The sequence below is a fragment of the Salmo trutta genome, chromosome 26 (assembly GCF_901001165.1).
Source record: "Salmo trutta chromosome 26, fSalTru1.1, whole genome shotgun sequence".
NCBI lineage: Eukaryota > Metazoa > Chordata > Actinopteri > Salmoniformes > Salmonidae > Salmo > Salmo trutta.
Window position 1 is genome coordinate 27,772,748 of NC_042982.1, and position 27,700 is coordinate 27,800,447.

Below are 27,700 nucleotides of genomic sequence, written 5' to 3' on the forward strand. Positions count from 1 at the left end.
GGGTTACTCTCTATAGCCACACCAGGGTATTAGGCCTGAGGGCTACTCTCTATAGCCACACCAGGGTATTAGGCCTGAGGGCTACTCTCTATAGCCACACCAGGGTCTTAGGCCTGAGGGCTACTCTCTATAGCCACACCAGGGTATTAGGCCTGAGGGCTACTCTCTATAGCCACACCAGGGTCTTAGGCCTGAGGGCTACTCTCTATAGCCACACCAGGGTCTTATGCCTGAGGGTTACTCTCTATAGCCACACCAGGGTATTAGGCCTGAGGGCTACTCTCTATAGCCACACCAGGGTATTAGGCCTGAGGGTTACTCTCTATAGCCAGACCAGGGTATTAGGCCTGAGGGCTACTCTCTATAGCCACACTAGGGTCTTAGGCCTGAGGGCTACTCTCTATAGCCACACCAGGGTATTAGGCCTGAGGGTTACTCTATGAGCCACGCACCTCTTTGTCATTGTTCTCGCCCCCGAGTGAAAAGTTGAAAACATCTCTACTGGGTGCTGTTCACATCTCTACAGGGGGTCCTGATCCAGATTAACCTTTTTCTTTAGGAGTAGCCCGGCATCTCTCTAAAGAGCGCTTCAGTTTTATCATAGTTCAGACCAGGATAGGGCTTCAAACACCGGACATCGTTACAGGCATTTCATTTCTATTATTCAAAGCATAGAGCCGTGCCCCAGACTGAATTCATTTTCATTCTTTCTAAAAGTTGCTCTGCTGTTTCAAAGCAGACAAACTAAACTCATCAAAAAAAGAAACGTCCTCTCACTGTCAACTGTGTTAATTTTCTGCAAACTTAAGATTCAACAACTGAGACATAAACTGAACAAGTTCCACAGACATGTGACTAACAGAAATGGAATAATGTGTCCCTGAACAAAGGGGGGGGGTCAAAATCAAAAGTAACAGTCAGTATCTGGTGTGGCCACCAGTTGCATTAAGTACTGCAGTGCATCTCCTCCTTATGGACTGCACCAGATTTGCCAGTTATTGCTGTGAGATGTTACCCCACTCTTCCACCAAGGCACCAGCAAGTTCCAGGACATTTCTGGGGGGAATGGCCCTAGACCTCACCCTCCGATCCAACAGGTCCCAGACGTGCTCAATGGGATTGAGATCCAGGCTCTTTGCTGGCCATGGCAGAACACTGACATTCCTGTCTTGCAGCAAATCACGCACAGAACCAGCAGTGTGGCTGGTGGCATTGTCATGCTGGAGGCTCATGTAAGGATGAGCCTGCAGGAAGGGTACCACATGAGGGAGGAGGATGTCTTCCCTGTAACACACAGCGTTGAGATTGCCTGCAATGACAACAAGCTCAGTCCAATGATGCTGTGACACACCGCCCCAGACCATGACGGACCCTCCACCTCCAAATCGATCCCGCTCCAGAGTACAGGCCTCGGTGTAACGCTCATTCCTACGATGACAAACGCAAATCCGACCATCACCCCTGGTGAGACAAAACTGCGACTCGTCAGTGAAGAGCACTTTTTGCTAGTCCTGTCTGGTCCAGTGACGGTGGGTTTGTACCCATAGGTGACGTTGTTGCCAGTGATGTCTGGTGAGGACCTGCCTTACAACAGGCCTACAAGTCCTCAGTCCAGCCTCTCTCAGCCTATTGCGGACAGTCTGAGCACTGATGGAGGGATTGTGCGTTCCTGGTGTAACTCGGGCAGTTGTTGTTGCCATCCTGTACCTGCCCCGCAGGTGTAAGGTTCGGATGTACCGATCCTGTGCAGGTGTTGTTTCACGTGATCTGCCACTGCGAGGATGATCAGCTGTCCGTCCTGTCTCCTTGTCTTAGGCGTCTCACAGTACGGACATTGCAATTTATTACCCTGGCTACATCTGCAGTCCTCATACCTCCTTGCAGCATGCCTAAGGCACATTCACGCAGATGAGCAGGGACCCTGGGCATCTTTCTTTTGGTGTTTTTCAGAGTCAGTAGAAAGGCCTCTTTAGTGTCCTAAGTTTTCATAACTGTGATCTTAATTGCCTACCGTCTGTAAGCTGTTAATGTCTTAATGACCGTTCCACAGGTGCATGTTAATTAATTATTTATGGTTAATTGAACAAGCATGGGAAACAGTGTTTAAACCCTTTACAATGAAGATCTGTGAAGTTATTTTGATCCTGAAAAAGGGACGTTTCTTTTTTTGCTAGGAATAATAATTTCCTGAATATTGACTTTGGGACATGCGTGGGCGGTCAGACGAGGCCTCTGTTTCATCTGAAACCAATAAAAGAACACCTAGCTTTACGCCCTCCAGTCCAACTCAAGTCTTTAAATAGGCCTAAACGTAATCTTTAAGGAAAGAAAAGTTGACCGTTTTAAAACATACTGACTGTATAATTATTATTATGATGTGAAGTGAAAGAAACTGTCCTTTACAAGCTCCTATATGAGGGAGCCCCTGGGAGCACCAATAAGATGGCAGCTTCACTGCCATAATGACTGACTAGGCATCAGAGAGCGAGAGAGAGCGAGAGAAAAGGGGGGGATTTGGACACGGCCCTCTTAGCCTGATGATCTTAGATCCAACCTCTCCCTCTCTCTCAGCGACAGCGGGGATAATTGTTCCGAGGCCAGGGTCTCTGATGGTTATCTCCAGATTGGAGAGCCACAATGTGAGTGTCATGCTACAACACAAATGTCCCATGTCTGGGTGGTATTATGGGGCAACAGACAGAGAGGTAAAGGTATTACAGGCTTGATCCCATACAGGGTCACCTTGATTTGATGTTGACAAGAACAGCCCCAGATTGTGACCACACTACACAGCACTAGAATGAAATCACTAGGACTGAAGGGTGCATATGCTAAAGCTGGGGGCTACTAAATAAACACCCGACTGGTCACCGCGACAGACAGCAGGCCGACTGGGCACTGCGACAGACAACAGCCCGACTGGTCACCGCGACAGACAACAGCCCGACTGGGCACTGCGACAGACAACAGCCCGACTGGTCACCGCGACAGACAACAGCCCGACTGGCCACCGCGACAGACAACAGCCCGACTGGTCACCGCGACAGACAACAGCCCCGACTGGGCACAGCGACAGACAACAGCCCGACTGGTCACCGCGACAGACAACAGCCCGACTGGTCACCGCGACAGACAACAGCCCGACTGGGCACCGCGACAGACAACAGCCCGACTGGGCACCGCGACAGACAACAGCCCGACTGGGCACCGCGACAGACAGCAGCCCGACTGGGCACCGCGACAGACAGCAGCCCGACTGGGCACCGCGACAGACAGCAGCCCGACTGGGCACCGCGACAGACAGCAGCCCGACTGGGCACTGCGACAGACAGCAGGCCGACTGGGCACTGCGACAGACAACAGCCCGACTGGGCACTGCGACAGACAGCAGCCCGACTGGGCACTGCGACAGACAGCAGCCCGACTGGGCACCGCGACAGACAGCAGGCCGACTGGGCACTGCGACAGACAGCAGCCCGACTGGGCACCGCGACAGACAACAGCCCGACTGGGCACCGCGACAGACAGCAGGCCGACTGGGCACCGCGACAGACAGCAGCCCGACTGGGCACCGCGACAGACAGCAGCCCGACTGGTCACTGCGACAGACAGCAGCCCGACTGGGCACTGCGACAGACAGCAGCCCGACTGGGCACTGCGACAGACAACAGCCCGACTGGGCACTGCGACAGACAGCAGGCCGACTGGGCACTGCGACAGACAGCAGCCCGACTGGGCACTGCGACAGACAACAGCCCGATTGGGCACTGCGACAGACAGCAGCCCGACTGGGCACCGCGACAGACAGCAGCCCGACTGGGCACCGCGACAGACAGCAGGCCGACTGGGCACCGCGACAGACAACAGGCCGACTGGGCACCGCGACAGACAACAGGCCGACTGGGCACAGCGACAGACAACAGGCCGACTGGGCACCGCGACAGACAACAGCCCGACTGGGCACCGCGACAGACAGCAGGCCGACTGGGCACCGCGACAGACAACAGCCCGACTGGGCACCGCGACAGACAACAGGCCGACTGGGCACCGCGACAGACAACAGGCCGACTGGGCACCGCGACAGACAGCAGGCCGACTGGGCACCGCGACAGACAGCAGGCCGACTGGGCACAGCGACAGACAGCAGGCCGACTGGGCACTGCGACAGACAGCAGGCCGACTGGGCACAGCGACAGACAGCAGGCCGACTGGGCACTGCGACAGACAGCAGGCCGACTGGGAACAGCGACAGACAGCAGGCCGACTGGGCACCGCGACAGACAACAGCCCGACTGGGCACCGCGACAGACAGCAGGCCGACTGGGCACTGCGACAGACAGCAGGCTGACTGGGCACAGCGACAGACAGCAGGCCGACTGGGCACTGCGACAGACAGGCTGACAGACGTTCTCCATCTTCAACTGTCAAACGGAGTTGACCAACTCTGTTAATCTGATAGACACATCTCTCCAAAATGACACATCGATTATACCATGTCAATCATTTGTAAGGACTACCATGCAAAGAGAGGGGATTGGGGTGGATGAATTTAAATTCCATGGGGCAGATGACTTATGTCAGCTAGCTAGTCCTGCTCAATGAGTCCCATTATGTTGTTCTAAGTGCAGACAAAGTGCTGCATTAGGGAATAGACAGGGCTATCCTATCCTATACCCTCCCGGCTAAACAACTATTTCCCAGTGAACTGTACCTTCTCCTGGACATCCTGCTTCTGCTTGAGGGCCTCCTCCAGCTGGGCTTGTAGGTCAGAGATCTGGGCTAGGTTCTGAGTTGACTACACACATACACACACACACACACACACACACACCCACAGAGGTTAGCTACTGGTCTGTCTGACCGGTTTAACACTCATTTATCAGTGTATTGCATTTCCTCATTTACAGTGTATTGCATGATGTCTCCTTTATTAACACAGTACAACATGATATATTCTCCCGCATTTGGTCTACACAGACAACAGATTGATCAACAACCATAAACAAACATGTTGATGGGGACAATGTCACAGGGACATCTTTTTAAACGCACGAGCAGGGAGGGGACATCAATACATCTCATTGTGAAATCACTTATCAGAGATGAGTGCTTTTTTCTGCTACATGAAGCGCTCAGCATAGCGAGCCCAGGGGAATATCTGTCTCACTTTAGATGGGATACATTCATTTGGATCTAGTGGAAGCCGATCACTCATATTTCCACCAGTGTCAGACAGACAGAGCTCACTTTTCATTTCCACTTGATAGCAATCTGCTCTACACATATACATTAACACTAAGCTGATTCCAAATACTACTTACACCATTGAAATAATGCAGAATTACCAGAATGTGACTGTATGTGTGTTACCTGGGAGACAGCTGACTTGTGCTTCTTCATGAGCTCGTTCATATCCTCCTGGTCCTCCTCCATACGAGACTGCAGATCATTCTTCTCTCTCTGCAGCCTGCTCATCTGCTCCTCCAGCTGAGAGAGAGAGGAGAGAGACAGAGAGAGAGAGAGAGAGACAGAGAGAGAGAGTGAGAGAGACAGAGAGACAGAGAGAGAGAGGGAGAGACAGAGAGGGAGAGAGACAGAGAGAGAGAGAGAGACAGAGAGGGAGAGAGACAGAGAGAGAGAGAGCCAGAGAGAGAGAGAGAGGGAGAGAGAGAGACAGAGAGAGAGAGAGGGAGAGAGACACAGAGACAGAGAGAGAGAGACAGAGAGAGAGAGAGAGAGAGACAGAGAGGGAGAGAGACAGAGAGAGAGAGATAGAGAGACAGAGAGAGAGAGACAGAGAGGGAGAGAGACAGAGAGAGAGAGGGAGAGAGACAGAGAGAGAGACAGAGAGGGAGAGAGACAGAGAGGGAGAGAGACAGAGAGGGAGAGAGACAGAGAGAGAGAGAGAGACAGAGAGAGAGAGAGCCAGAGAGAGAGAGAGAGGGGAGAGAGAGAGAGAGGGAGAGAGAGAGGGAGAGAGACAGAGAGGAGAGAGGGAGAGAGACAGAGAGAGAGAGACAGAGAGAGAGAGGGAGAGAGACAGAGAGAGAGAGACAGAGAGAGAGAGACAGAGAGAGAGAGGGAGACAGACAGAGAGAGAGAGAGGGAGAGAGACAGAGAGAGAGAGAGAGAGAGAGGGAGAGAAACAGAGAGAGAGAGCCAGAGGGGAAAAAGAGAGATTTATAGAATGTAGAAAATAGGATGCTGACTTCTGTAACTGTACATTCAATATTGTGAAACGTATATTGATCCAGCCAACTGACCCTAGAATAATATTGTTTTAGGATATATCCACGATATACTCCATATGTTATAAACCATAAGAATGCTCAGCAGTACAGTTTAATATTGTAGTATCTTACAGTGGAGGCATATTACCCCTCCCACAAAGACTGTTCCCAGTCACATGGGACGGCAGGTAGCCTAGTGGTTAGAGTGTTGGGCCAGTAACCGAAAGGTTGCTAGATTGAATCCCCGAGCTGACAAGGTAAAAATCTGTCGTTCTGCCCCTGAATAAGGCAGTTAATCCACTGTTCCTAGGCCGTCATTGTAAATAAGAATTTATTCTGGTTAAATTAAAAAAATGATCAACTGAGCCAATTAGCGGCTAATGCTAGCAGGGTGCTCCTAACTGACTTCTGTGGGAATATCAGAGGCGTAATCCCATTTCTATAATTACTTCAACAATGCTGAGAGGGGCAGCAGGGAGATGAGAGGGGCTGGGGACAGTCAGGGGATGTATTAATACATGATGAATAATGTGGATATCAGAAAAGGATAATGAATCCTTTAGTACATAGCTGAGAGATGACAGGACTTGTAAAGCACGCTGGCATAGTGACATCTGTCTTGTTAACATGGAGGGAAAAACAGACCGGGAAAATGGATAATGGACCACATCTGATGTATTTCACCAAAAACAGAACCAACAAAATTCCTTGGAAAGGAATTGCAAGATTTCATACTGGTATTAATGACATGGTTGTTATTTGAATAAGGAAATACCCATTCTATGTTAGACCAAATAAATGCCCTCATTTCCCCAAAATATGCGCAAGTAAAGTAAATATCAACCCCGACATTGACGTGTTTGTTCATGTTGTACTTCCATGCCAGGAAAACATGAAGTAAACCATAGACAATCATTCCATTAAAGAGTACATTTAGACTGATGAAAATCAGTGTGTGTACCGCAACCTGCAAAACATCTATCCATCCATTCCTCCATCCATCTCTCCCAGTATCTGTTGTTCCTGACCTGCTGCTGTGTGAACTCAATTACCTTTCCCTCTCGCTGCAGAGATATTCACCCAATGACTGCTGTATTAAACTGGAATGAATTTCAAGGTGATATGTCTTGTTCAAGTTAGAAATGTTGATGAAACATGCCATCATGGGCAGAAATCATTTCCCTGCGCTCATAATGGCAGTCGCAGCGGTCCATCTCACAGGAAGAGAGAGGTGAGAACGGGGAAGGAAAGAGAAGGGGAGAGATTCCCTCCACTGGCTTCCAGTCAAAGCTCGCAAACACTACAAGACCATGGTGCTTGTCTACAGATCAGCAAGAGGAACTGCACCTCCCTACCTTCAGGCTATGCTCAAACCCTACACCCCAACCTGAGTATTCCGTTGTGCCACCTCTGGTCTCTTGGCTCTCGCTCCTTGGCTCTCGCTCCTTGGCTCTCGCTCCTTGGCTCTCGCTCAGCCCAGTCCAAGCTCTTCTCTGTCCTGGCATCCCAATGGTGGGACCAGCTTCCCCCTGAAACTATGACAGCGGAGTCCCTGCCCATCTTCCCAAAACATCTGAAACCCTATCTCTTCAAAAGAGTATATTAAATAATCCCACAGCACTCTTCCCCAACACCTTGCGTGCTCTGAATAAATGCCATTCAACTGCTGAAAAGGTCATGGTGAATGGAATAGGTTAGAGGTAGGAAGGAATGGTGAACTGTACTGACAGCCTGTTTGGCTTTGGAGATGTCGTCCATCTGCACATGCAAGTCCTCAATCTCCACCTCCATAGATTTACGGGCCTTCACTGCTGCCGCGCAAGTGAACTCTGACTCCTCCAGCTGAGAGAGGGAGAGAGAGAGATTTCATTTACAATATCGAAAATCTATTGAATTCTTATTGTGATGTTTCTTGACTTTCCCAGTATCTCTGTGGTGTGTCAGTATCTCCGTGGTGTGTCAGTATCTCCGTGGTGTGTCACCGTGGTTTGTCAGTATCTCTGTGGTGTGTCACCGTGGTGTGTCAGTATCTCCGTGGTGTGTCAGTATCTCCGTGGTGTGTCAGTATCACCGTGGTGTGTCAGTATCTCCGTGGTGTGTCAGTATCCCCGTGGTGTGTCAGTATCTCCGTGGTGTGTCAGTATCCCCGTGGTGTGTCAGTATCTCCGTGGTGTGTCAGTATCTCCGTGGTGTGTCAGTATCCCCGTGGTGTGTCAGTATCTCCGTGGTGTGTCAGTATCTCCGTGGTGTGTCAGTATCTCCGTGGTGTGTCAGTATCCCCGTGGTGTGTCAGTATCTCCGTGGTGTGTCAGTATCTCCGTGGTGTGTCAGTATCTCCGTGTGTGTGTCAGTATCTCCGTGTGTGTCACCGTGGTGTGTCAGTATCTCCGTGGTGTGTCAGTATCACCGTGGTGTGTCAGTATCCCCGTGGTGTGTCAGTATCACCGTGGTGTGTCAGTATCTCCGTGGTGTGTCACCGTGGTGTGTCAGTATCTCCGTGGTGTGTCAGTATCTCCGTGGTGTGTCAGTATCTCCGTGGTTGTGTCAGTATCCCCGTGGTGTGTCAGTATCCCGTGGTGGTGTCAGTATCTCCGTGGTGTGTCAGTATCTCCGTGGTGTGTCAGTATCCCCGTGGTGTGATCAGTATCTCCGTGGTGCGTCCAGTATCTCCGTGGTGCGTCAGTATCTCCGTGGTGCGTCAGTATCCCCGTGGGTGTTCAGTATCCCCGTGGTGTGTCAGTATCCCCGTGGTGTGTCAGTATCTCCGTGGGTGTGTCAGTATCCCGTGGTGTGTCAGTATATCTCCGTGGTGTGTCAGTATCCCCGTGGTGTGTCAGTATCTCCGTGGTGTGTCAGTATCTCCGTGGTGTGTCAGTATCTCCGTGGTGTGTCAGTATCCCCGTGGTGTGTCAGTATCTCCGTGGTGTGTCAGTATCTCCGTGGTGTGTCAGTATCCCCGTGGTGTGTCAGTATCCCCGTGGTGTGTCAGTATCCCCGTGGTGTGTCAGTATCTCCGTGGTGTGTCAGTATCCCCGTGGTGTGTCAGTATCTCCGTGGTGGGTCAGTATCTCCGTGGTGGGTCAGTATCCCCGTGGTGTGTCAGTATCTCCGTGGTGTGTCAGTATCTCCGTGGTGTGTCAGTATCTCCGTGGTGTGTCAGTATATCCGTGGTGTGTCAGTATCCCCGTGGTGTGTCAGTATCTCTGTGGTGTGTCAGTATCTCTGTGGTGTGTCAGTATCTCCGTGGTGTATCACTGGGCGAGTGTGCTAGGGGTAGTACCTACCTGGTTTTGAGCTGGGCAATCTCTCTCTTGCTGGGGGCGTTGTTCTTCATGTGGTCCAGCATGATCTGGGCGTCGGCCAGCAGGGCCTTGGTGCGCTTCAGATCCTTCCTCAGCCTCTTCTCCGTCTCCACGTCTCTGGGTTTTACCTAGGGAGAGCAGCAACACAATCAGATTACGACCAGCTCAACACATTACAACACACATTAATCACAGTACCATCAAAATCCTGCATAATCTGAAACTATCCAGTAGGAGGGTTGACAGCCACTGGACATATAACTAGTCTGGGTAAAGACTGTCCAAGGTAGATGGTGGACTGGTAGTGAGGTGTCTGACAGTACCTGGTCCTGGGCAGACAGCAGCTTGGTCTCCAGTTCTCTCCTCTCACGTAGGACCTTCTGTTTGTCATCATACTCCTCCTCCAGCTGGACTTCTATCTGCTTCAGCTGAAAACACAGGAACACACTATATGGTGACCTAGGAAATGTGATCCAACTGAAAGAGACATGTTTACATAATAGGTCATCGTCTATGTTTGTGCTTTGGTGACGAAACCAGCTATTTGTGGCGACTAAAGTCACACATTGTCACAACTAATCATTTGCTTTTAGAGTCATATAAAGTTGCCGGTGTGTGCTGTACCTTCTTACTGCAGGACTGTCTGATCTCCTCCACCTCCTCGTCTTTACTCTCAATCTCCTTGGAGTGTGTCTGGCGCAGTCTCTCTGTCTCCATCTCCAGACGCAGCTTAGCCTGCACAACACAAAGACAGAGTATATATGAGTGTGATCCTCAGTGGAGTGTGTGTGCGCGCGTCTGCATGTGTGTGTACAAGTGTGTGTGTCTCTGTGTGTGTATATAACTCTGCACCTGCTCTAGCATCTGTATAGTTCCGGCCTGTTCATCCAGCTCCTCTTCCTGGTCTTTGACCTTGGCCTCCAGGTCACGCATCGTCTTCTTCACCTTGGACAGCGACGCCTCATCCTTGGTCTCCTGGGACGACAGGTCCAACAGCTCCGCCTCCAGCTGTTCTAACTTCACGTTCTGCGCACACATCTCCAGGTCCTTGTCCTATAGGGAGAGAGGAGACACACATTAAAACACACATCTCCAGGTCCTTGTCCTATAGGGAGAGAGGAGACACACATTAAAACACACATCTCGAGGTCCTTGTCGTATAGGGAGAGAGGAGACACACATCTCCAGGTCCTTGTCCTATAGGGAGAGAGGAGACACACATCTCAGGTCCTTGTCCTATAGGGAGAGAGGAGACACACATCTCCAGGTCCTTGTCCTATAGGGAGAGAGGAGGCACACATCTCCAGGTCCTTGTCCTATAGGGAGAGAGGAGACACACATTAAAACACACATCTCCAGGTCCTTGTCCTATAGGGAGAGAGGACACACATTAAAACACACATCTCAGGTCCTTGTCCTATAGGGAGAGAGGAGACACACATCTCCAGGTCCTTGTCCTATAGGGAGAGAGGAGGCACACATCTCCAGGTCCTTGTCCTATAGGGAGAGAGGAGACACACATCTCCAGGTCCTTGTCCTATAGGGAGAGAGGAGGCACACATCTCCAGGTCCTTGTCCTATAGGGAGAGAGGAGACACACATTAAAACACACATCTCCAGGTCCTTGTCCTATAGGGAGAGAGGACACACATTAAAACACACATCTCAGGTCCTTGTCCTATAGGGAGAGAGGAGACACACATCTCCAGGTCCTTGTCCTATAGGGAGAGAGGAGACACACATCTCCAGGTCCTTGTCCTATAGGGAGAGAGGAGACACACATCTCCAGGTCCTTGTCCTATAGGGAGAGAGGAGACACACATCTCCAGGTCCTTGTCCTATAGGGAGAGAGGAGACACACATCTCCAGGTCCTTGTGCTATAGGGAGAGAGGAGACACACATTAAAACACACATCTCCAGGTCCTTGTCCTATAGGAAGAGAGGAGGCACACATCTCCAGGTCCTTGTCCTATAGGGAGAGAGGAGACACACATCTCCAGGTCCTTGTCCTATAGGGAGAGAGGAGACACACATCTCCAGGTCCTTGTCCTATAGGGAGAGGAGACACACATCTCAGGTCCTTGTCCTATAGGGAGAGAGGAGACACACATCTCCAGGTCCTTGTCCTATAGGGAGAGAGGAGACACACATCTCCAGGTCCTTGTCCTATAGGGAGAGAGGACACACATTAAAACACACATCTCCGGTCCTTGTCCTATAGGGAGAGAGGAGACACACATCTCCAGGTCCTTGTCTTATAGGGAGAGAGGAGACACATCTCCAGGTCCTTGTCCTATAGGAAGAGAGGAGACACACATCTCCAGGTCCTTGTCCTATAGGGAGAGAGGAGACACACATTAAAACACACATCTCCAGGTCCTTGTCCTATAGGGAGAGAGGAGACACACATTAAAACACACATCTCCAGGTCCTTGTCCTATAGGGAGAGAGGAAACACATTAAAACACACATCTCCAGGTCCTTGTCCTATAGGGAGAGAGGAGACACACATCTCCAGGGCCTTGTCCTATAGGGAGAGAGGAAACACATTAAAACACACATCTCCAGGTCCTTGTCCTATAGGGAGAGAGGAGACACACATCTCCAGGTCCTTGTCCTATAGGGAGAGAGGAGACACACATCTCCAGGTCCTTGTCCTATAGGGAGAGAGGACACACATTAAAACACACATCTCAGGTCCTTGTCCTATAGGGAGAGAGGAGACACACATCTCCAGGTCCTTGTCTTATAGGGAGAGAGGAGACACATCTCCAGGTCCTTGTCCTATAGGAAGAGAGGAGACACACATCTCCAGGTCCTTGTCCTATAGGGAGAGAGGAGACACACATTAAAACACACATCTCCAGGTCCTTGTCCTATAGGGAGAGAGGAGACACACATCTCCAGGTCCTTGTCCTATAGGGAGAGAGGAGACACACATCTCCAGGTCCTTGTCCTATAGGGAGAGAGGAGACACACATCTCCAGGTCCTTGTCCTATAGGGAGAGAGGAGACACACATTAAAACACACATCTCAGGTCCTTGTCCTATAGGGAGAGAGGAGACACATTAAGGGTGTTTTCACACTTGGCCCCTTTCAGTCAATTTGTGTGAACTCAGTGCTGTTCACTTCAGTTTTTGTGCAGTGTGAACAGCAAACCGAACCAAGACCATCTCCAGAGGTGGTCTGAGTTCAGTTTGATTGAATTCCCAAGTCCGGTTCCCTTTTTTAGGGTAATGCAATCACAAAGCTCCCCAGGTTCGCTTGTCATTATTCCCGCACCACAGACTATCACGGGCATTAATATGGAGTTGGTCCCCTTTTGCTGCTATCACAGCCTCCGCTCTTCTGGGAAGGCTTTAGTGAGGACGGGCGCTGATGTTGGGCGATTAGACCTGGCTCGCAGTCGGCATTCCAAGGTGTTTGATGGGGTTGAGGTCAGTGCTCTGTGCAGGCCAGTCAAATTCTTCCACACCGATCTCGACAAACCATTTCTGTATGGACTTCACTTTGTGCATGGGGCATTGTCATGCTGAAACAGGAAAGGGCCTTCCCCAAACTGTTGCCACAAAGTTGGAACCACAGAATCGTCTATAATGTAATTGTATGCTGTAGCGCTAAGATTTAAATTCACTGGAACTAAGGGGCCTAGCACGAACCATGGAAAACAGCCCAGACCATTATTCCTCCACCAAACTGTACAGTTGGCACTATGCATTGGGGCAGGTAGCGTTCTCCTGGCATCAGCCAAACCCAGATTCATCCAGCGGACTGCCAGATGGTGAAGCGTGATTCATCACTCCAGAGAACACGTTCCACTGCTCCAGAGTCCAATGGCGGCGAGCTTTATACCACTCCAGCTGACGCTTGGCATTGAGCATGGTGATCTTAGGCTTGTGTGCGGCTGCTCGGCCATGGAAACCCATTTCATGAAGCTCCTGATGAACAGTTCTTGTGCTGATGTTGCTTCCAGAGGCAGTTTGGAACTCGGTAGTGAGTGTTGCAACCGAGGACAGACGATTTTTACGCGCTTCAGCACTTGGTGGTCCCGTTCAGTGAGCTTGCGTGGCCAACCACTTTGCGGCTGAGCCGTTGTTGCTTCTAGATGTTTCCAGTTCACAATAACAGTGCTTATAGTTCAACGGGGCAGGTCTAGCAGGGCAAACATTTCACGAACTGACTTGTTGGAAAAGTGGCATCCTATGATGGTGCTACGATGAAAGTCACTGAGCTCTTCAGTAAGGCCATTCTACAGCCAATGTTTGTCTATGGAGATTGCATGGCTGTGTTCTCAATTTTATAAAACCTGTCAACAACGGGTGTGGCTGAAATAGCAGAATCCACTCATTTCAAGGGGTGTCCACATACTTTTGGCAATGTAGTGTATTTGATGAGAATCACATCAGACACAAAATAAATTCTAGCTCTTAAAGGGGCAGTAGCCTACATTGGGTGTACAATTTTCAATTATTGCATTATTTATCCTGCAGTTATTCTGCTATTTATTCTCTTTCCAATAATATTGACATGTTAATAGTGTCTTCTGATTACAATTATTATGTCTCATCTTTTAACTAAATGCAATCTATTAGCTTCCAAAATGTATGTAGGGGTATATCTAGCTGTCCGATAACACATTCTGATGGAATGGCTTGTCCTGCACTTTGTAAAAATCCAGAGTGCATTGAGTGAATGTTGGAAAAAGATCTTGGTTTCTGTAGAAAAAGCCCATGGAGTTGGTGGAATAATCCTTTAATTCATTGCCACTTACTCAGCTGGGCCAGGGGCGCTTTAATTAGGTCAGGTGGAAATGTCCGACAGATCTCCACTCCATAAAAGGAGGAAATCACTATCGCCTGATCGCGCTGCTTTCTCTTCCTTCACTCTGTCAAATCCAGAAGTTCTGTGCGTCCATGAATCCACGTAAGTACACCGACTCTGTTAACCTTTCATCTGAACTATCTGTTGCGATCGGGAGTGTGGGCCATCAGTTGTTGTTGGAGTTATTATCGCGGAGCGCGGCTTGGAGCGCACGCTTCAAACATTTTGTGTAATGTGAATGGTCAATGATAGGCCAATTATGTAATTGGTATGGTTAATATGTAATGAAATTCCGTGTACACATGAAGACACTTGAAAGGGTGAAATAAGAAAGTAATTGTTTGTTGAACTGATCGGCTCTGTTATCCAACTAATGGTGTTTATAGATTGAATAACCGATCACTGTTTGTATTATTCTTTCATGATTTATGATAGATAGTTACGAGCCTAAATTACTCACCGATGATTCCTATTGACTTATTAATTAACTGGATTGTTGAATTCCCTAAATGATGTTAACAATGAATGATTGTTATGATTAGATCTTTGTGATGATGGATTTGATTGGATACACGTTATTCTGTTTCCTTTGTTATGCAGCACAGACTACTCAGTAAATATACCACTTTATGGTTAAAGGAATTCCTGCCTCAGTCTCATCCATTTCTCTGTCACCTGACCCGTGACCACCTGTTCACCCTCACTGTCAGTCATCCTACCTGTCCAGCTACCCACACAGATTCCACTAATCTTTCAATGGTCCTTCGAGCCGGATGATGACGGAACCAAAGACAGGTGGAAAGGGAATGAAGGGGGAGAAGGAGGAATTGTCTCCTCTGGAAGGAGGGATAAAGGAAGAGAGAGCAGCGGAGGGAAAGGTCCTGGAACAACGAAAAGGTCCAGGAGCTAAGCCTAAAGTAACAAAGGCTTCATCCTCAACCACCAGTAGTACCAGGAGAACCAGGCAAGCACCTGGTTATCTTAAGGATTATGTGGTCGAGTTTCCCACATCCAAGGGCAAGCCCACCAGAGCTCAAAGTGGTGATGGATCAGCTGTACGTTTCAGCCATCAGCCATCCCCTCTGGGCCAAGGACCAGAAACTGCTTTGGGATGGGAAAGTGTTCTACAGGAAGAACCTATGGAGGTAACTCTCACCGCACAGGTCGACCAGCTTCCTGAGGCAGGCTCCGCTCACCCCTTAACTGAAAGGAAATCGTCGAGGCACTCTAGACGGAGTGAGAGTTCGACCAGTGGATACCCCTTTGGATGTGGACATGGCAGCCGCCATTCACTAGCCCTCAGCGAATCACAGACCGCTGTCCTACAAGAGAGGATGAAACTATTAGCGTTGGAGGAAATTGAGCGTCAGATTGAGGAGGAACGACAGGCTGACGAACGATGTCACCTATTGGATGTGCAAGCCCGTAGAGCTCTACAGGAAAGGGAATTCATTGCCAAGGACCTGGCACAGCAGCGACGGCACCGTCAAGCAAGAAGGGAATTGGAGGAGGCACGGATGGTCTCATCCTTCCTGGAGAGGAACGAACAGGGAGCTGACCTGACCACCCTTCCAGATGGACCTGACCTGTCTGCCTTTCTTTCCCAATCTGCCCCTCTGGTACAGCATGGCACACAGTCCCCGGAGGCTCCAAGGTCAACAGCCAACACGGAGCACGTGGGACAGACCACTCCGCAAACGCCCTCTATGCCAGTGACAGAAGTTAGCTTTCCTCCATCTGGACAAAGCATCACTCCTTCGCCTTTCCGCCAATTACCAACCACGGCAAATCATTCCTCTCGTCCAGGGCCTGGACCAGGCCAGTCCTCAGACGGCAGGTGGGAGGGCTCTCACCCAATTCCGGCTGCCACCCATGGAGGGTCTGGGACAGTAGGGGACAGGCCCAATGAGGCCACAGTGGGCTCATCAGAAGTCCCGGGTTTATCCTTCACGCAACCAGAAGATGGAGCCAACATTATGAAACTGCTAGTAGCCTCAGCCTATGGAATTCCCAGACCCAAACTGCCATACTTTGAGAGCGGAAAGGAGAGTGAATTTGTCCTTTTGGAAATGGCATTGGAGAGCCTACTGGGTATTCACAGTCATCTGTCAGAACGCTACAAGTACCAAGTACTAATGGATCACTTGCGGTTTCCCAGTGCATATAAGCTGGCCCAATCCTTTATGCACTCCGCAATACCATACACTGCCTCTCTCCAGGCCCTGAAAGCGAGATATGGTGAGCCACGCCAGCTAGTCCAGAATGAACTAAACACCATCCTGAACATGTCTCCAATTAAAATGGGAGACCATGCTGCCTTCCAAGAGTTCTCCCTGGCTGTCCAATCCCTGACCTCGATGCTCCAATCCGTTGAAGGAAAAGACGGGAACGAGCTGAAATGTGGCTCCCACGTGGACAGGCTTCTTAGCAAGCTTCCAGTGTCCCTCAGAGACAGTTTCGTTGAACATTGTTTGAACAAAGGCATCCTGAAAGAGGGCTTGAGAAGCACCTATGCTCTCAGAGACCTGGCCACATGGTTGCAGGTGAAAGCGAGGGCAAAGAGCATCGCTCACCAGGCCACAATCTCAGCCATAGTCTACAGGGGAAGGAAGGAGTTTGAACACCAGGAGGGACAGAAAAGGCCAACTCCCACTACTATGTATTTAAATAGTGAAGCTGGGGAGGAACCCGGGAAGAAGACCCCTCTCAAGAGCAAGAACATCAAATTTCAGCCTTACTGCCCATATTGCAATAGTAAGGGGCACTTCCTTGGCTCATGCCCCAGGGTAAAAAAGCTCACTCAACCTCAATTGAAGGCTTGGATCACTTCAGGCGAGCGATGCTACAAGTGTGCCCGTAGCCATAAGGCGGAGACCTGCACATTGAGGAAACCCTGCAATCGCTGTACGGAAATCCATCTCACAGTGTTGCATGATGTAATTCCCCAAGCACAGAAAGAGCAGAGTATGCTCATGGTAGGAGCTGTAAAGGAGCTCTACCTCGACCAGCAGAACCGGTCTCCAAGGGTCATGTTGAAGGTGGTCAAGGTCACTCTGTGGAGTGGAGGGAGAAGCATTGATACATTCGCCGTTCTAGATGATGGGTCTGAACGAACAATCATTCTCCCGGCGGCCACCCGACAGCTTAACCTGGAGGGGATCCCCGAGACCCTTAATCTCAGAACGTTGCGACATGATGTTATCCAAATGAAAGGCTCTGCTGTGACCTTCAGCATTTCTCCTTCAGGAAACAGGGACGTGACCTATACTATCACCAATGCCTTCACGGCGGATGGCCTGAATCTTGCAGAGCACTCCTGCCCGGTAAGTGTTCTACAGAAACAATATCCTCATCTCCGAGGATTGCCTCTTCCTAGCCTGGCCAGAGTAGCTCCACTTATCCTGATTGGGTCAGACCACCCACATCTTGTCACCCCGACTGAGCCTATACGAGCTGGACCAGAAGGCGGGCCCGTTGCTGTCCATACATCCTTGGGTTGGGCTGTGCAAGGTCCAGCCCATTTACTTCTCTCCACCCAAGCTGTACAGTCACAGCAAGTCCTCTTCACCAGAAGCAATCCAGCTCCATCCCCCTGTCCAGCTACTGACCTCCTTCGGAATGTTGAGATGCTATGGAAGATGGACACCTTCTCCAACCGGAAGCTACAGGATGTCACTCGCTCTAAACAAGACTCCTATGCATTAGACCTCCTGGAGAAGCGCACCACCACCACTGAAATGGATGGCGTTCGGAGGTACGCAACCCCACTGCTACGGGTGCCCAACCATCCTCCTCTGGCAACCACGACGCGGGCTGTACTCCCACTATTGCGTGGAACGGAGCGACGCCTGGTGAAGAATCCTGAGCTTGCTGAAGTTCATAACCGAGAGATTCATAACCTTGTAAAGGCAGGCTATGTCACCAAAGTGACAACTCAAGAAGAGGGAAACGCACTCGGCGAATCCTGGTATCTCCCTCATCATGTTATCCAGCAACACGGTGGGAAGTACAGACTTGTCTTCAACTGTTCATTCCAAGCTGCTGGTCAAAGCCTGAATGACTGTCTACTCCCCGGACCAATTTTAGGTCCTTCCTTGCTCGGTGTCCTTCTCCGGTTCCGGCAGCACTCTACAGCCATCAGTGGAGACATCAAAGCCATGTTTCATCAGATTCGTCTGCTGCCTTCCGACACTACACTGCTCCGGTTCATATGGCGAGATATGGAACGAGACTCAGAGCCCACAATCTATGAATGGCAAGTACTCCCATTTGGCACCACCTGCAGTCCTTGCTGTGCCATATACGCTCTGCAGAGACACGCACGGGAGCACCCAGACAGTGACCCAGAAGTATGGGATTCAGTGGAAAATGCCTTCTATGTGGATAACTGCTTACAGAGCGTCCCATCCACGGCTGAAGCGAAAGCACTCCTTGACAAAGTACGGAATCTCCTGTCCAAAGGGGGATTTGAGGTCCGACAGTGGGCGAGTAACAGAGCGGAGGTTATCCAGCACCTCCCGCCACAAGCCAGGTCTAGTAACAGTGAACTATGGCTATCGCAGTCTGGCGCTCACCCACAAGAGCCCACTCTAGGATTGAGATGGAGCTGCATACCGGATACCCTGGGGTACAAGCACCGCTCCGCCCTGAGTACCGAAACCCCCACTCTGCGCACCATCTATCGGACCCTGGCCAGTCAATACGATCCCCTTGGGTATATTCTGCCATACACAACCCGGGCCAAAGTCTTAGTCCAGGACCTGTGGCAGACCAAGAGGGACTGGGATGAACCGATCCACCCGGCTGACCTAGTGGAACGATGGATCTGTTGGGAAACAGAGTTATCGGAGCTCTCTGAAGTCCAAATGCCAAGATGTTATGTACCACCCTGTGCTGACCAACTGGGATCATGCCTGGAACTGCATGTGTTCTGTGACGCTTCAGAGCGAGCTTATGGGGCGGTTTCCTATCTAAGAGTGGAGGATAAGGCAGGCCACATCCATGTATCCTTTGTCATGGCCAGGTCCAGGGTCGCACCCAAGAAGCAGTTGTCAATGCCTAGGCTGGAACTCAGTGCTGCCCTTTCCGGAGCCCAGTTGGCATCAACCTTGCGAGCCGAGCTCACCTTGCCAATCCAAAGGGTCATTTACTGGAGTGATTCAACTACTGTATTGACCTGGCTCAAGTCGGAGTCCTGCAGGTATAAGGTGTTCGTCGGAACTCGCATTGCGGAAATCCAAGACCTAACAGAAGTCCAAGACTGGAGGTATGTTGACAGCGTAAACAATCCTGCTGATGACGTTACTCGTGGTAAAACACTTAAGGACCTGGCTCAACCCCATCGCTGGAGTTTGGGGCCACCATTCTTGTCCCAACCAGAGAACGAGTGGCCGACAGCCCCCAGGCGTGCAGCCCCTCCGCAACCAACTGAAGCTCATGAGTTAAGGAAGTCCACCCAATGCTACAGCATCTCTATGGAACCAACAACAGCTCTCCATGACATGACACAATCCCAAACCCTGCCGGATCTGATCACCACCACAAACCAGACCTCAGATGGGGTGGCTTCCATACCCACCTCCCTCGCGGCAGAGACACTACTCCTCCAGCATGCACAAGCAGTTAGCTTCCCTGAGGAGCTAAAAGCTCTGAAAGCCGGTAGGGAGGTGGCTAAGGACAGCCGTCTTCTCTCTCTGGCCCCAGAATATGATCGAATCCTTGGAGTGATCAGAGTCGGAGGGAGGCTGCGCCAAGCAGAAGTTTTGGATCCCGACGCTATCCACCCAATTATCCTTGACTCCAGACACCCTAGTACCAGGCTCCTCATCAAGAGTTATGATGAGAGGCTTCTCCACCCAGGACCAGAGAGAGTCTATGGGGAGATGAGGCGGAAGTACTGGATACTTGGAGGACGAGGAGCCATTCGTAAGCACCAATACGCCTGTGTGGAATGTCAGAGATGGCGGGCCAGAGCCACGGTGCCCAAAATGGCAGATTTACCTCCTGCTCGCTTGCGCCTCCTCAAACCACCCTTCTGGTCAACAGGAGTGGATTGCTTTGGCCCCTTGACGATCAAGTTAGGTCGTCGAGTGGAAAAGCGCTGGGGCATTCTATTCAAGTGTTTGACCACTAGATGTGTCCACCTGGACCTACTGGAGAGTTTGGATACTGAAGCGTTCCTTATGGCCCTACGGCGGTTTATCTCCCGACGGGGGAAACCCTACGAGATCCTGGCTGACAGAGGTACAAACTTCAAGGCAGGAGAAGCCAGGTTGGAGGAAGCCTTCCAAGCCATGGAACCCAGCCTCCAGGATCAGCTGATGGAGCAACAAATCTCATTCAAATTTAACCCTCCAGGAGCTCCTCATTTTGGAGGAACATGGGAGCGAGAGATCAAATCTGTAAAGACGGCCTTACGAGTCGTACTGGGGGACCAAACTGTCACGGAAACTGTCTTGCGGACTGTCCTGATAGAGGTGGAAGGGATACTGAACTCCAAACCCTTGGGATATCTCTCTGCAGACGTCGCTGACCCCGATCCGGTTACACCGAATATGCTCTTGATGGGACGCCGAGATGCATCACTTCCTCAAGCCATGTATGCTGATACCAACCTCGTTGGCAGGCGCCGGTGGCGACACAGCCAGATCTTGGCTGACCATTTCTGGGCCCGATTCATTCGGGATTACCTACCAAGTCTACAGCACAGAGGGAAATGGCGGAGAGAAATGGCCAGCCTGGAAACTGGCCAAGTCGTAATGATGGTGGACCCTCAGCTGCCTCGAGCCTCCTGGCCTGTGGGCCGTATCACTAAGATCATGCCTGGGACCGATGGTCGTGTTAGATCGGTGGAGATCCAGGTAAAGAACCGGACATATATCCGGCCAGTTGCCCGACTAGTTCCTCTCCCTGAGATGACAGAGGACGGGGAGCAATGAGCCTTTTTTGAGGAGTGTGGAAATTAACCAATTTCCGGGGTGGCTGTAGAAAAAGCCCATGGAGTTGGTGGAATAATCCTTTAATTCATTGCCACTTACTCAGCTGGGCCAGGGGCGCTTTAATTAGGTCAGGTGGAAATGTCCGACAGATCTCCACTCCATAAAAGGAGGAAATCACTATCGCCTGATCGCGCTGCTTTCTCTTCCTTCACTCTGTCAAATCCAGAAGTTCTGTGCGTCCATGAATCCACGTAAGTACACCGACTCTGTTAACCTTTCATCTGAACTATCTGTTGCGATCGGGAGTGTGGGCCATCAGTTGTTGTTGGAGTTATTATCGCGGAGCGCGGCTTGGAGCGCACGCTTCAAACATTTTGTGTAATGTGAATGGTCAATGATAGGCCAATTATGTAATTGGTATGGTTAATATGTAATGAAATTCCGTGTACACATGAAGACACTTGAAAGGGTGAAATAAGAAAGTAATTGTTTGTTGAACTGATCGGCTCTGTTATCCAACTAATGGTGTTTATAGATTGAATAACCGATCACTGTTTGTATTATTCTTTCATGATTTATGATAGATAGTTACGAGCCTAAATTACTCACCGATGATTCCTATTGACTTATTAATTAACTGGATTGTTGAATTCCCTAAATGATGTTAACAATGAATGATTGTTATGATTAGATCTTTGTGATGATGGATTTGATTGGATACACGTTATTCTGTTTCCTTTGTTATGCAGCACAGACTACTCAGTAAATATACCACTTTATGGTTAAAGGAATTCCTGCCTCAGTCTCATCCATTTCTCTGTCACCTGACCCGTGACCACCTGTTCACCCTCACTGTCAGTCATCCTACCTGTCCAGCTACCCACACAGATTCCACTAATCTTTCAGTTTCTTTCTAAACATAACAATGTGAATGCAAATAGGACTCGGACCACAAAATAGGTGAAGTGAACTGGCAAAAGAATTGAGTCCTCATCAAAAGGCAAGGGCAGTGAGAATACAAAGAGAACTGAGTTATTTTACCCCAGAGTTCACTTTAAAGAGGACTGAGATCAGTTTTATTTAAAGAGGACTATGTGTGACAACATCCTAAACACACATATCCATGTCCTATAGGTGTATACACACACAATCATTTTTTAAAACATTTTCATTCAAAAACTGTGCTTGATTGAGCTTGCCATGGAGCCAATAGAATAGTCACAAAAATGCAACCCCAGTCACCTGAGACTTCGGGAAGACTCAAATGCTCAAAGTACTTGAAAGACTTGAAATACTATTTGAATAAATGTTTGGCACACACAGAGATGTGGTAGGCCAGTAGAGTACAGTACCTGCAGTTGCTGTCGCAGGCTGAACACCTCTCCAGTCAGCATGTCCTTCTCTCTGCTCAGCATCTCTCTAATATTCTTCTCCCTCTGAACCTCCTCCTGAGACAGGTTCTGCTCTGAGTCAAACCTGACACACACACAGTCATGTTAATGCCCTGTCTGGCTAGACACACACCCTGTCGTGAGTCCCCTATCGACATAGAACAACATACTCGCCAGGGGGGAGTGTTTGTCGTTCTGTTTACTTAGTGAACTAAAGGGGTTAGACAGCAGGGGCCTCTAACCAGCACAGCCAAGTTTAGAGACCACACAGTGTGTCTGTGTGTGTGTATGTTTCTCCCCCCTGAGTTCCAGGAGACGTCCATGGTGAAAAAGTCTCTGGTCAGCAGGCTGGAAGCCAAGTGTGTACACATACGCACACCAAACATTTGCAGTGTGGTTGCAGCATCCCAGTAAGTTTCCTAGACTTTACTGATCTCCTAGATTCATTTGTATTATAAACTGGGTGTTTCGAGCCCTGAATGCTGATTGGCTGAAAGCAGTGTAATATTAGACCATATACCATGGGTATGGCAAAAAAATGTTTTTTTTTTACAGTTCTAATTTCATTGGTAACCAGTTTAATAGCAATAAGGCACCTCCAGGGTTTGTGATATATGGCCAATATACCACGGCTAAGGGCTGTATCCAGGCACTCCAATTTGCGTCATGCTTAAGAACAGCCCTTAGCCGTGGTATATTGGCCATATGTCACACCTCCTCGAGCATTACTGCTTAATTATATCTCTCCTACTCTGCTTCGGTGTGATATCACTCAGTAACCATTACCACACAAAGAGCGAGAAAGAAACAAAGAAAGAAAGCGAAAGAGAAAGAGAGAGGGGGAGACAGAGAGAGACAGATGAGAGAGAGATTGAGTACTGTGGTGTTTTACCCAGGACTTTAAAATATTTAAAGTTACAGTGAAGATCTAAGTTAGTGAGCTCGGTTTCTTCTTCAGGTAACAGTGAGGGGGAGTGTATGAGTAATATCAGGTTGTAGTTGCAGATCTGAATGTACTGTATGAGTGTGTGTGTGTGTGACGCACACCTGTGTGTAGGTGCGTGTGTCTGTATCATAGACTTAGATAGATATTGCATCTGTCCTATTATGACGTCTAGGAGAGCACAGGCAGCGCCATTCAGGACATCTCCATTTTGAAGTAGACCATTTTATTTTTCTTCTACTTCTATGAGTTGGTAAACAAACTGAAAGGGTGCATACTGCCACCTGGAGTGTGTTGTTTGAACAGGTATAAATCCAGCGTCGGCGATTTACTGCCATCTGCAGTTAAGGAATGTTTCCTCACAAGTTTAATTCATTGGCTGATCCCTCCTGATGACCTGGATGGAATTATGTTATCCTTTCTTAACCTGTTGGGGCTAGGGGGCAGTATTTTCACGGCCGGATAAAAAACATACCCGATTTAAACTGGTTACTACTCTTACCCAGAAACGAGAATATGCATATAATTAGTATATTTGTATAGAAAACACTCTAAAGTTTCTAAAACTGTTTGAATGGTGTCTGTGAGTATAATAGAACTCATATGGCAGGCCAAAACCTGAGAAGATTCCATGCAGGAAGTGCCCTGTCTGACAATTTGTTGTCCTTCTAGGGCATCTCTATCAAAAATACAACATCTCTGCTGTAACGTGACATTTTCTAAGGCTTCCATTGGCTCTCAGAAGGTGCCAGAAAGTGGAATGAGAGCTCTGCAGTCTCTGGGCGAAAAAAGCAGGAGTTTTTGTGAGTGGTCAGGCAGGGAACACTGACACTGGAGTGCGTGTGCACGAGAGGACTTCATGTTTTTCTTTCTCTCTTTGAACGAATACAACGTCGCCCGGTTGGAATATTATCGCTATTTTACGAGAAAAATCGCATTAAAATTGATTTTAAACAGCGTTTGACATGCTTCGAAGTACGGGAATGGAATATTTTGAAATTTTATGTCACGAAATGCACCCGCGCGTCACCCTTCGGATACTGACCTCAACGCACGAACAAAACTGAGCTATTTCAATATAACTATGGATTATTTCGAACCAAAACAACATTTGTGGTTGAAGTCGAAGGCCTGGGAGTGCATTCTGATGAAGAACAGCAAAGATAATCCAATTTTTCTTATAGTAAATCTGAGTTTGGTGAGGGCCAAACTTGGTGGGTGTCAAATTAGCTAGCCGTGATGGCCGGGCTATGTACTCAGAATATTGCAAAATGTGCTTTCACCGAAAAGCTATTTTAAAATCTGACACCGCGATTGCATAAAGGAGTTCTGTATCTATAGTTCTTAAAATAATTGTTATGTATTTTGTGAACGTTAATCGTGAGTAATTAAGTAAATTCACCGGAAGTTTGGTGGGTATGCTAGTTCTGAACATCACATGCTAATGTAAAAAGCTGTTTTTTGATATAAATATGAACTTGATTGAACAAAACATGCATGTATTGTTTAACATAATGTCCTAGGAGTGTTAGGTTAGTGCTGCATTTAGCTGTGGTTTTGGTTTTTGTGACATATATGCATGCTTTGAAAGTGTGATTATTTTTGGCAGGGTACTCTCCTGACATAATCTAATGTTTTGCTTTTGCTGTAAAGCCTTTTTGAAATCGGACAGTGTGGTTTGATTAACGAGAGATTTGTCTTTAAAATGGTGTAAAATAGTGATATGTTTGAGAAATTGAAGTTATAGCATTTATGAGGTTTTTGTATTTCGCGCCACACAATTCCACTGGCTGTTGACTAGGTGGGACGCAAACGTCCCACCTTGCCCAGGGAGGTTAACCCATTGGAAGTCCCACGCAGTTGATTACTTCAAAACAGACTTTTGAGTACTATAGTCCTCTATCTATCTCTATGGTCTGTGTGCACATGTGTGTTGGTCGCCCTACAGAGTGTGTGCGGTATGAACTGAACTCACTTCCTCTGTTTCTTCTCCAGGTCGTGGTTGCGGCTCTGCTGGCCCTCCAGGTGTAGCTTGGTGTCCTGTAGCTCAGCCGTCAATCTCTGGCACTTCTTCTTCAGCTGCTGGCCCGTACGCTGCACCTCCTCACTGTCTGCCTGGAGGTCACTTAGCTGGAGGGGGACGGAGGGAGATAGAGAGAGAGATTGTAACATTTAAAATCTTTTTTCAAAATAAGCAGAGGCATGAAATAGGTCAAAGCGTCTGTTAGCTTCTGTCAAGCTGTCTGTCTGAGTGGCTGACCAGGTGAGAGAAAGAAAAGACTAGTTATTGCTTCACTGCTCCTTTACGTCTCACTGAGTGAGCGCTCAGGGAGTGTACAGCTTTATATGACGTTTTATGAGAAAGCTCAGAGGAGTTGTCAAAAACAGAGATAGGGGCTGAGAAAAAGCCAGAGAAAGAAAAGCCAGACAGAGATGGACAAAGACAGGGACAGACAGATTGCTGGGCAGGTGAGAGAAAAGGAGAGACAGAGAGAAAGACAGACCCACCGAGAGCAGTAGTCAACTACTTCTTGACAACTCAGGAAGGAATGAAGGATATGAGATAAGTATTTTAGCCTGTGTGTGTGTGTAAATGAGGTAGGTGTAAATCCCAACGTGCAAGTGTGTGTAAGCAGGGGGCGGTTGAGTTAGAAGTGTGTGTCCTACGCTGCCTTACCCTCCTCTCCAGCTGTCAGAAGTGTGTGTCCTACGCTGCCTTACCCTCCTCTCCAGCTGTCAGAAGTGTGTGTCCTACGCTGCCTTACCCTCCTCTCCAGCTGTCAGAAGTGTGTGTGTCCTACGCTGCCTTACCCTCCTCTCCAGCTGTCAGAAGTGTGTGTGTCCTACGCTGCCTTACCCTCCTCTCCAGCTGTCAGAAGTGTGTGTGTCCTACGCTGCCTTACCCTCCTCTCCAGCTGTTAGAAGTGTGTGTCCTACGCTGCCTTACCCTCCTCTCCAGCTGTTAGAAGTGTGTTCTACGCTGCCTTACCCTCCTCTCCAGCTGTTAGAAGTGTGTCCTACGCTGCCTTACCCTCCTCTCCAGCTGTTAGAAGTGTGTGTGTCCTACGCTGCCTTACCCTCCTCTCCAGCTGTTAGAAGTGTGTGTCCTACGCTGCCTTACCCTCCTCTCCAGCTGTTAGAAGTGTGTGTCCTACGCTGCCTTACCCTCCACTCCAGCTGTTAGAAGTGTGTGTCCTACGCTGCCTTACCCTCCTCTCCAGCTGTCGTTTGTTTTGCTGCTCCATCTCCAGCTTGTCATCAAACTCCTGCTGGAGCCTCTTCTTGGTGAACTCGATCTCTCTGATGGCCCTCTCATACTTCAGTCTCCACTCTCCCCCTAACAGACACAACATGATACAGCACAGTTAGCAGACAGGTCATGGACAGCACTACAAGAACAACACCAGTTCACAATTCAATCACAGGAGGTTGGTGGTCATCTTAATTGGGAAGGACGGGCTTGTGGTAATGGCTGGAGCAGAATGGTATCAAACACATGGTTTCCATCCATTCTGTTCCAGCCATTACTATGAGCCGTCCTCCCCTCAGCAGCCTCCACTGCATTCAATATGTCTTCAAATAGAACTAAGTTGAAATTGAATAGCTAGTTTGAAAGGGAGTCTGTTTGACCATGGAAGGGGTTTGCATTAGTCAGGAGGTAATGTATCAAGCTATATTGAAGCCATATTAGAGTCGGTACAGTACTGTTATGACCTGTACATGTACAGTATGTACTAAAATATGTGGACACCCCTTCAAATGAGTGGATTCGGCTACTTCAGCCACACCCGTTGCTGAAAGGTGTATAAAATCGAGCACACTGCCATGCAATCTCCATAGACAAACATTGGCAGTAGAATGGCCGTACTGAAGAGCTCAGTGACTTTCAACGTGGCACGGTCATACAGCCACACAAGCTCACAGAACTGGACCGCCGATTGCTGAAGTGAGTAAAACTAGTCTGTCCTCGGTTGCAACACTCAGTAACGAGTTCCAAACTGCCTCTGGAAGCAACATCAGCACAAGAACTGCTAGTTGGGAGCTTCATGAAATGGGTTTCCATGGCCGAGCAG

General features: G+C 49.1%; 1 protein-coding gene across 1 annotated transcript in view; it reads right to left on the reverse strand.

The window, feature by feature from the left end:
* LOC115163574 (unconventional myosin-XVIIIa-like) overlaps positions 1-27,700 on the reverse strand; it is a 176,906-nt gene that overhangs the window by 23,083 nt on the left and 126,123 nt on the right. The window contains 10 exon segments of the mRNA XM_029715568.1: positions 4,712-4,795; positions 5,371-5,487; positions 7,959-8,072; positions 9,511-9,660; positions 9,856-9,960; positions 10,157-10,267; positions 10,385-10,585; positions 22,646-22,769; positions 25,603-25,757; positions 26,837-26,964. Coding sequence (XP_029571428.1) covers positions 4,712-4,795; positions 5,371-5,487; positions 7,959-8,072; positions 9,511-9,660; positions 9,856-9,960; positions 10,157-10,267; positions 10,385-10,585; positions 22,646-22,769; positions 25,603-25,757; positions 26,837-26,964 — 1,289 coding nt within the window.